The sequence below is a fragment of the Coregonus clupeaformis genome, unplaced genomic scaffold (assembly GCF_020615455.1).
Source record: "Coregonus clupeaformis isolate EN_2021a unplaced genomic scaffold, ASM2061545v1 scaf1560, whole genome shotgun sequence".
Lineage (NCBI taxonomy): Eukaryota > Metazoa > Chordata > Actinopteri > Salmoniformes > Salmonidae > Coregonus > Coregonus clupeaformis.
This window is the reverse complement of record NW_025535014.1, coordinates 89,165-100,115: the sequence shown is the minus strand read 5'-3', so window position 1 is coordinate 100,115 and position 10,951 is coordinate 89,165. Positions and strand designations below refer to the sequence as shown.

Sequence of the window (10,951 nt, the reverse complement as noted above, 5' to 3'; positions counted from 1 at the left end):
ACGTTCCCATTTAAGTGATTGTCATTTACCACACGTAGACTTATCTTCCATCCCCATTCACAACCGTAAACCAAACCTTTGAAATGGGAGTACGGTCCCTTGAAATGGGAGTACGGTCCCTTGAAATGGGAGTACGGTCCCTTGAAATGGGAGTACGGTCCCTTGAAATGGGAGTACGGTCCCTTTAAAAAGCTGTCGCGCGACGCTGTCACCGCCCATGCGCAGAGAGAGCAACAGTGAGCTGTCACCGCCCATGCGCAGAGAGAGCGCAACAGTGAGCCGTCACCGCCCATGCGCAGAGAGAGCGCAACAGTGAGCCGTCACCGCCCATGCGCAGAAAGAGCAACAGTGAGCCGTCACCGCCCATGCGCAGAGAGAGCGCAACAGTGAGCCGTCACCGCCCATGCGCAGAGAGAGCAACAGTGAGCCGTCACCGCCCATGCGCAGAGAGAGCAACAGTGAGCCGTCACCGCCCATGCGCAGAAAGAGCGGGCAACAGTGACTGAGAAAAACAACAACAATCGTTGGAACAAGGGAAGAGACGAGCGAGATGGCTCCATGAATACAGGCAAAACTTCATTCTTACCCAGTTACTATCCACAACCTACCCGACTGCTGCTTTCTCCCGAGGCTTGATTAGATGGTGCCGGGCCCATGAACTTGGCTAGTCAGAGCGGGGAGGCCGGCTGTAGCCAGCTCCTCTTTGCCAACTTTAACCAGGACAACACGTAAGGAAGGCCGGGGGGGAAGGGGAGAGGGTGGCCTAATCGTTACATGAGCCTCGCAGAGGTTTTAACGTTTTCTATCGAGTAGTTGAAGGGGTCCCAGCCCTCTGTATCTCGATGGAGAGAGATGCTAGCTAGCTAACTGACAAGCTGTCTGATCACGTTGCACATTTCCTACTATAGCTAGCATCCATGTCGTTAGCTAAAGTGTCTGGATAAAGCCAGAAGCATAGACCGTTAGTGAGCTAGTTTAACACAACAAGGCGAGGGGAACAATAATATGATAGTTTATTAAAAGCTGAACCAATATCTGGGCAAACGGAGACGATGAATATGCCGATCTCATCTCTGCCCAGAAAGCTATCATTGAAGCTACCATTCACATGGGCCCTCGTTTATAAACGCTACGTATGCTCAGAATATGCGCCAGTTTTCACGCAAAAGTCGCACAACAACTTGACTTGAGAATGTGCTTATCCTCCCGTAAACTTTAGACCATGCGTTGGACTAGTGCTGAACGATTAGTGCTTTTTTAGGTCGTTTCGGTTTATTATTTTTAAAAAATAACGGGTTTCGATTCTTTTTTTAAACATTAAATTCATTATGAAATAATGACAAAATGATTAGCGCTTTTTAATTGAAATGCCAAATTAAAAAAAAATAGTGGACATTCAATTGCCAAAACATTGAAAATATTCCATTGTCTCTGTCAGGTTCACATAGAAAAATAGGAAATTACTATTAAATGATAAAATATTTCAGTTGTGTATATTACTTCGTTTTATTTGTTGACTCTATAATTTTTCATTCCTTAAAGTCATCATCTCTGCTCAGGCAGTAGCAGCCAGCCTGACAACCATCTAACGTTATCTCTGTTCTCCCCATACTGTATTGCCTTTAGCTAAGCTAGGCTAGCCTGCCTAAGTATGCTGCAGAGCTGTCTGACGAAATCATTTGACTAGTTTTTCAAAGTAGATGAGGCAAACTTTCACCAATTCTATCCCTAGTCGTTGTTGTTGTCTACATTCCTCTCTCATGCATCGACATGCGGTTTGTGTCTGATTTATATATACACTAGATGACAGACACGGGGCGCTGTTTTGACGCCACCAAGCCTCCATCTTGGCACTCCCCCGCCATTGTAAAAAAAAATTTGGGAAGGTATATAAAATGCATTTATTAATGTCTACATTTGGCTTTTGCCACGTTTATTCTATTACAGACACCTTAATGCATACTTTTAAATTACACAGTATTATGTGAGCTAAACATACAAATGGAAAAATATATAAACATTTTCCTTTAAAGTGTAATTTTTGGAAAGTTATAATGTTACTGTCCCCACTACAACAACAACAAATACTTAAACACATGTAATTTAGTCCTTGAAACCTTTAATTGAAATACTGTAGAATTCCTATGGAGGACTGCTCCTACTGGGGAGTGCCCAATATGGCCGACCGGTGGCAGTAAGCTTCTATGGAGGACTGCTCCTACTGGGGAGTGCCCAATATGGCCGACCGGTGGCAGTAAGCTTCTATGGAGGACTGCTCCTACTGGGGAGTGCCCAATATGGCCGACCGGTGGCAGTAAGCTTCTATGTCATGTTTCATGTTTTGTGTGGAACCCAGGAAGAGTAGCTGCTGCTTTTGCAACAGCTAATGGGGATCCTAATAAAAATGGCAAAGGCCAAAAATGAAATATTTTCTACTCGAGAAAAATTTAAATTTCAGTATACAGACGTAGCCTAAAAAAGGTGAACCGTGAAGCTCTACCATTAAACTGCACTTCGGACCAGATCGTACAGTGCAAAACACTTGAAATAGGTTATCTATTTACTACTGGGGGTGGGGGGGGAATAGTTTATCTATTTACTACTGGGGGGATAGGTTATCTATTTACTACTGGGGGGAATAGGTTATCTATTTACTACTGGGGGGAATAGGTTATCTATTTACTACTGGGGGAATAGGTTATCTATTTACTACTGGGGGGAATAGGTTATCTATTTACTACTGGGGGGAATAGGTTATCTATTTACTACTGGGGGGAATAGGTTATCTATTTACTACTGGGGGGAATAGGTTATCTATTTACTACTGGGGGGAATAGGTTATCTATTTACTACTGGGGGGGATAGGTTATCTATTTACTACTGGGGGGGAATAGGTTATCTATTTACTACTGGGGGTGGGGGGGAATAGTTTATCTATTTACTACTGGGGGGGAATAGGTTATCTATTTACTACTGGGGGGAATAGTTTATCTATTTACTACTGGGGGGGAATAGGTTATCTATTTACTACTGTAAACATAGAAATAGACATGGCGCGTGCGCACACGGGGGGGGGGGGGGGGGGTTGGGGCGTGGGATGTTCCCCAATGCTGGAAGGGGAACCCCTGCCCTAGCAGATCGGACACCTCCTGAAGGCCAAATGGCCCTAAAATCACAGAATTACATCCTGCTGGGTATTATTCTAATGAGGTCCGCCCCAAAACAATACATGGGGTGCTTTGCAGTTCATTTTTGGAAAGTTAATTTTTTAACATCTACATTTGATATTTTGGTCGTTTAGCAGGACACTCTTCTCCAGAGTGACTTGGTCAACTAAAGGTATTTAAACAACAACATCATCACAGTCAGGGCATGTAAAATGTTTTTGTAACTGGCTGCTTGCAAATCTATTTTAAAATACAAAAATACATTTATTTTAAATAAGTATTTAGTAGTTTATTTTGATACATTTGATCTTTATGGTATTTTGTATCTGTATTGCTGACCACTCTGGGATTTCTGGGTAGTGTGATTTCAACACACACCGTGTGACCAATGTCACTCAAACGCACACTGTCCTAGTCAGGCCAGTGTCACCAGCCCGTCTCTGGCCCTCTTCCCTCGGTCTCTCTCCCTCTCCATCAAGTCCTTAGATCTGTTCTAACGTGTGTGTGTCTGTGTGTGTGTGTGTGTGTGTGTGTGTGTTTGATGTGTCTGTGTGTTGTGTTTGTGTGTGTGTGTGTGTGTGTGTGTGTCTCCTCTCTCCAGGTCTTTAGCTGTTGGAACCAAATCAGGCTACAAGTTCTTCTCTCTATCGTCTGTGGACAAGTTGGAGCAGATTTATGAATGTAGTGAGTATCATATGGAATGACTACGTATACAATATGGACTATATAGAAATCCTGCCCTTACTAGATAGTACACAGTCATAGCCATCAGTCTGAATGTAGTGAGTATCATATGGAATGGGTTAGGGTTACAATATGGACTATATAGAAATCCTGCCCTTACTAGATAGCCCACAGTCATAGCCATCAGTCTGAATGTAGTGAGTATCATATGGAATGGGTTAGGGTTACAATATGGACTATATAGAAATCCTGCCCTTACTAGATAGCCCACAGTCATAGCCATCAGTCTGAATGTAGTGAGTATCATATGGAATGGGTTAGGGTTACAATATGGACTATATAGAAATCCTGCCCTTACTAGATAGCCCACAGTCATAGCCATCAGTCTGAATGTAGTGTTACTGTAATATGGACTGACTCCATATTTACTAAATATATCCAGCGCCTTCGGAAAGTGTTCAGACCCCTTGACTTTTTCCACACGTTGTTACGTTACAGCCTTATTCTAAAATGGATTCAATTGCTTTTTCCACCTCATCAATCTACACACAATACCCCATAATGACAAAGCAAAAACTGGTTTTTATAAATGTTTGCTAATTTATAACAACAACAAAAAAAGAAGGAAATATTACATTTACATAAGTATTAAGACCGTTTACTCAGTACTTTGTTGAAGCACCTTTGGCAGCGATTACAGCCTCGAGTCTTCTTGGGGTATGACGCTACAAGCTTGGCACACCTGTATTTGGGGAGTTTCTCCCATTCTTCTCTGCAGATCCTCTCAAGCTCTGTCAGGTTGGATGGGGAGCGTCACTGCATAGCTATTTTCAGGTCTCTCCTGAGATGTTCGATTGGGTTCAAGTCCAGGCTCTGGCTGGGCCACTCAAGGACATTCAGAGACTTGTCCCGAAGCCACTCCTGCGTTGTCTTGGCTGTGTGCTTAGGGTCGTTGTCCTGTTGGAAGGTGAACCTTCGCCCCAGTCTGAGGTCCTGAGCACTCTGGAGCAGGTTTTCATCAAGGATCTCTCTGTACTTTGCTCCGTTCATCTTTCCCACGATCCTGACTAGTCTCGCAGTTCCTGCTGCTGAAAAACATCCCCACAGCATGAAGCTGCCACCACCATGCTTCACCATAGGGATGGTGCCAGGTTTCCTACAGATGTGACGCTTGGCATTCAGCCCAAAGAGTTCAATCTTGATTTCATCAGACCAGAGAATCTTGTTTCTCATGGTCTGAGAGTCTTTAGGTGCCTTTTGGCAAACTCCAAGCGGGCTGTCATGTTCCTTTTACTGAGGAGTGGCTTCCATCTGGACACTCTACCATAAAGGCCTGATTGGTGGCGTGCTGCAGAGATGGTTGTCCTTCTGGAAGGTTCTCCCATCTCCACAGAATAACTCTGGAGCTCTGTCAGAGTGACCATCGGGTTCTTGGTCACCTTCCTGACCAAGGCCCTTCTCCCCCGATTGCTCAGTTTGGCCGGGCGGCCAGCTCTAGGAAGAGTCTTGGTGGTTCCAAACTTCTTCCATTTAAGAATGATGGAGGCCACTGTGTTCTTAGGGACCTTCAATGCTGCAGAAATGTTTTGGTACCCTTCCCCAGATCTGTGCCTTGACACAATCCTGTCTCAGAGCTCTACGGACAATTCCTTCGACCTCATGGCTTGGTTTTTACTCCTGAGTGGTGCAGTGGTCTAAGGCACTGCATCGCAGTGCTAACTGTGCCACTAGAGATCCTGGTTCATATCCAGGCTCTGTCGCAGCTGGCCGCGACCGGGAGACTCATGGGCGGCGCACAATTGGCCCAGCGTCGTCCAGGGTAGGGAAGGGAATGGCCGGCAGGGATGTAGCTCAGTTGATAGAGCATGGCGTTTGCAACGCCAGGGTTGTGGGTTCGATTCCCACGGGGGGCCAGTATAAAAAAAAAAAAAAAAAGGATTCACTAACTAAGTCGCTCTGGATAAGAGCGTCTGCTAAATGACGTAAATGTAAAAATGTAAATGTTTTTGCTCTGACATGCACTGTCAACTGTGGGACCTTATATAGACAGGTGTGTGCCTTTCCAAATCATGTCCAATCAATTGAATTTACCACTGGTGGACTCCAAGTTGTAGAAACATCAATGGAAACAGGATGCACCTGAGCTCAATTTCGAGTCTCATAGCAAAGGGTCTGAATACTTATGTAAATAAGGTATTTCTGTGTTTTATTTGTAATACCTTTGCAAAAATTCAAAAAAACTGTTTTCACTTTGTCATTATGGGGTATTGTGTGTAGATTTGATGAGGGGGAAAAAACGATTTAATCAATTTTAGAATAAGGCTGTAACGTAACAAAATGTGGAAAAAGTAAAGGGGTCTGAATACTTTCCAAAAGCACTGTACATACACTACATATATGCATTCCACTCACAGTCCAAACAGTCATAGTCCCCCCTGTTAATATAGTATCATTATAATATGGAATTACTCTCCTCTATAATATTACTATTACTGTTTGGTAGTAATGGGGTGTGTGTGTGTGTGTGTGTGCGTGTGTGTGTGTGCGTGTGTGTGTGTGTGTGGTGTGTGTGTGTATGGTGTGTGTGTGTGTGTATGGTGTGTGTGTGTGTGTGCGCCCAGCGGACACGGAGGATGTGTGTATTGTAGAGCGTCTGTTCAGCAGTAGTCTGGTGGCCATCGTCAGTCTGAAGGCTCCCAGGAAGCTAGTAATGGGGGGTGCTATAATATTACTATTACTGTTTGGTAGTAATGGGGTGTGTGTGTGTGTGTGTGTGTGTGCGCCAGCGGACACGGAGGATGTGTGTATTGTAGAGCGTCTGTTCAGCAGTAGTCTGGTGGCCATCGTCAGTCTGAAGGCTCCCAGGAAGCTGAAGGTCTGTCACTTCAAGAAGGGAACAGAGATCTGCAACTACAGTTACAGCAACACGATACTGGCTGTCAAGCTCAACAGACAGGTAGGTACATACACTACATACACACACACAGACACACACTACACACACACTACACACACACACACACACCATACACCCACACCCATACACCCACACACACCACACACCCACACCCACACACACCACATAACTACAGTTATAGTAACTGTCAAGCTCAACAGATAGGTACACACACACACTAAAAATCCAAATGCGTTTTTTGGCTGAAATGCCTTCTGGAACGTGAACTTTCATGTACCTTAATAACAAACTTGTATGTCATCTGTAAATACGAATAAAATGGTTAAATTACGAGCCTAGTTGGTTTAACCACGGAAAAAGACAGGAACCTTCCCGCTAGCCATGATTGGCTGAGATAATGGTTGGGCTGGACATGCCGAGAGATGAGTTGGGATTGGTCTGCCATGTAGCACGCTTCTGTCTATAACCTGAGGGATTGGTCTGCCATGTAGCACGCTTCTGTCTATAACCTGAGGGATTGGTCTGCCATGTAGCACGCTTCTGTCTATAACCTGAGGGATTGGTCTGCCATGTAGCATGCTTCTGTCTATAACCTGAGGGATTGGTCTGCCATGTAGCACGCTTCTGTCTATAACCTGAGGGATTGGTCTGCCATGTAGCATGCTTCTGTCTATAACCTGAGGGATTGGTCTGCCATGTAGCACGCTTCTGTCTATAACCTGAGGGATTGGTCTGCCATGTAGCACGCTTCTGTCTATAACCTGAGGGATTGGTCTGCCATGTAGCACGCTTCTGTCTATAACCTGAGGGATTGGTCTGCCATGTAGCATGCTTCTGTCTATAACCTGAGGGATTGGTCTGCCATGTAGCACGCTTCTGTCTATAACCTGAGGGATTGGTCTGCCATGTAGCATGCTTCTGTCTATAACCTGAGGGATTGGTCTGCCATGTAGCACGCTTCTGTCTATAACCTGAGGGATTGGTCTGCCATGTAGCACGCTTCTGTCTATAACCTGAGGGATTGGTCTGCCATGTAGCACGCTTCTGTCTATAACCTGAGGGATTGGTCTGCCATGTAGCGCGCTTCTGTCTATAACCTGAGGGATTGGTCTGCCATGTAGCACGCTTCTGTCTATAACCTGAGGGATTGGTCTGCCATGTAGCGCGCTTCTGTCTATAACCTGAGGGGATTGGTCTGCCATGTAGCACGCTTCTGTCTATAACCTGAGGGATTGGTCTGCCATGTAGCACGCTTCTGTCTATAACCTGAGGGATTGGTCTGCCATGTAGCACGCTTCTGTCTATAACCTGAGGGATTGGTCTGCCATGTAGCGCGCTTCTGTCTATAACCTGAGGGATTGGTCTGCCATGTAGCGCTTCTGTCTATAACCTGAGGGATTGGTCTGCCATGTAGCACGCTTCTGTCTATAACCTGAGGGATTGGTCTGCCATGTAGCACGCTTCTGTCTATAACCTGAGGGATTGGTCTGCCATGTAGCATGCTTCTGTCTATAACCTGAGGGATTGGTCTGCCATGTAGCACGCTTCTGTCTATAACCTGAGGGATTGGTCTGCCATGTAGCATGCTTCTGTCTATAACCTGAGGGATTGGTCTGCCATGTAGCATGCTTCTGTCTATAACCTGAGGGATTGGTCTGCCATGTAGCGCGCTTCTGTCTATAACCTGAGGGATTGGTCTGCCATGTAGCGCGCTTCTGTCTATAACCTGAGGGATTGGTCTGCCATGTAGCGCGCTTCTGTCTATAACCTGAGGGATTGGTCTGCCATGTAGCACGCTTCTGTCTATAACCTGAGGGATTGGTCTGCCATGTAGCACGCTTCTGTCTATAACCTGAGGGATTGGTCTGCCATGTAGCATGCTTCTGTCTATAACCTGAGGGATTGGTCTGCCATGTAGCACGCTTCTGTCTATAACCTGAGGGATTGGTCTGCCATGTAGCATGCTTCTGTCTATAACCTGAGGGATTGGTCTGCCATGTAGCACGCTTCTGTCTATAACCTGAGGGATTGGTCTGCCATGTAGCACGCTTCTGTCTATAACCTGAGGGATTGGTCTGCCATGTAGCGCGCTTCTGTCTATAACCTGAGGGATTGGTCTGCCATGTAGCGCTTTCTGTCTATAACCTGAGGGATTGGTCTGCCATGTAGCACGCTTCTGTCTATAACCTGAGGGATTGGTCTGCCATGTAGCACGCTTCTGTCTATAACCTGAGGGATTGGTCTGCCATGTAGCACGCTACTGTCTATAACCTGAGGGATTGGTCTGCCATGTAGCGCGCTTCTGTCTATAACCTGAGGGATTGGTCTGCCATGTAGCGCGCTTCTGTCTATAACCTGAGGGATTGGTCTGCCATGTAGCACGCTTCTGTCTATAACCTGAGGGATTGGTCTGCCATGTAGCACGCTTCTGTCTATAACCTGAGGGATTGGTCTGCCATGTAGCATGCTTCTGTCTATAACCTGAGGGATTGGTCTGCCATGTAGCACGCTTCTGTCTATAACCTGAGGGATTGGTCTGCCATGTAGCATGCTTCTGTCTATAACCTGAGGGATTGGTCTGCCATGTAGCATGCTTCTGTCTATAACCTGAGGGATTGGTCTGCCATGTAGCGCTTCTGTCTATAACCTGAGGGATTGGTCTGCCATGTAGCGCGCTTCTGTCTATAACCTGAGGGATTGGTCTGCCATGTAGCGCGCTTCTGTCTATAACCTGAGGGATTGGTCTGCCATGTAGCACGCTTCTGTCTATAACCTGAGGGATTGGTCTGCCATGTAGCATGCTTCTGTCTATAACCTGAGGGATTGGTCTGCCATGTAGCATGCTTCTGTCTATAACCTGAGGGATTGGTCTGCCATGTAGCACGCTTCTGTCTATAACCTGAGGGATTGGTCTGCCATGTAGCATGCTTCTGTCTATAACCTGAGGGATTGGTCTGCCATGTAGCATGCTTCTGTCTATAACCTGAGGGATTGGTCTGCCATGTAGCACGCTTCTGTCTATAACCTGAGGGATTGGTCTGCCATGTAGCACGCTACTGTCTATAACCTGAGGGATTGGTCTGCCATGTAGCACGCTTCTGTCTATAACCTGAGGGATTGGTCTGCCATGTAGCACGCTTCTGTCTATAACCTGAGGGATTGGTCTGCCATGTAGCACGCTTCTGTCTATAACCTGAGGGATTGGTCTGCCATGTAGCACGCTTCTGTCTATAACCTGAGGGATTGGTCTGCCATGTAGCATGCTTCTGTCTATAACCTGAGGGATTGGTCTGCCATGTAGCACGCTTCTGTCTATAACCTGAGGGATTGGTCTGCCATGTAGCACGCTTCTGTCTATAACCTGAGGGATTGGTCTGCCATGTAGCACGCTTCTGTCTATAACCTGAGGGATTGGTCTGCCATGTAGCATGCTTCTGTCTATAACCTGAGGGATTGGTCTGCCATGTAGCATGCTTCTGTCTATAACCTGAGGGATTGGTCTGCCATGTAGCACGCTTCTGTCTATAACCTGAGGGATTGGTCTGCCATGTAGCACGCTTCTGTCTATAACCTGAGGGATTGGTCTGCCATGTAGCACGCTTCTGTCTATAACCTGAGGGATTGGTCTGCCATGTAGCACGCTTCTGTCTATAACCTGAGGGATTGGTCTGCCATGTAGCACGCTTCTGTCTATAACCTGAGGGATTGGTCTGCCATGTAGCACGCTTCTGTCTATAACCTGAGGGATTGGTCTGCCATGTAGCATGCTTCTGTCTATAACCTGAGGGATTGGTCTGCCATGTAGCATGCTTCTGTCTATAACCTGAGCCCGACGTCATCCATCAGCCGCTCACACAGGAGGCTAGTTAGGGTTAGGGTTAGTTAGTGTTAGTTAGTGTTAGTTAGTGTTAGTTATGATTAGGTTTAGTTAGGGTTAGTTATGATTAGGGTTAGTTAGGGTTAGGGTTAGTTATGATTAGGGTTAGTTAGGGTTAGTTATGATTAGGGTTAGTTATGATTAGGGTTAGTTATGATTAGTGTTAGTTATGATTAGGGTTAGTTAGGGTTAGTTATGATTAGTGTTAGTTAGGGTTAGGGTTAGTTATGATTAGGGTTAGTTAGGGTTAGTTATGATTAGGGTTAGTTAGGGTTAGTTATGATTAGGGTTAGTTAGGGTTAGGGT

At 45.8% G+C, this 10,951-nt stretch overlaps 1 protein-coding gene across 1 annotated transcript in view; it reads left to right on the top strand.

Annotated features, from left to right (window-relative positions):
• Window positions 1-468: 468 nt before the first annotated feature.
• The window catches only part of wipi2 (WD repeat domain, phosphoinositide interacting 2), a gene marked incomplete at its 3' end in the record, with an annotated part of 84,772 nt that continues 74,289 nt past the window's right edge, over window positions 469-10,951 (top strand). The window contains exons 1-4 of the mRNA XM_045218418.1: window positions 469-728; window positions 3,769-3,851; window positions 6,473-6,543; window positions 6,709-6,807. Of these exons, the coding sequence (XP_045074353.1) occupies window positions 655-728; window positions 3,769-3,851; window positions 6,473-6,543; window positions 6,709-6,807 (327 nt within the window). The remainder of the gene's footprint in view (window positions 729-3,768; window positions 3,852-6,472; window positions 6,544-6,708; window positions 6,808-10,951) is intronic.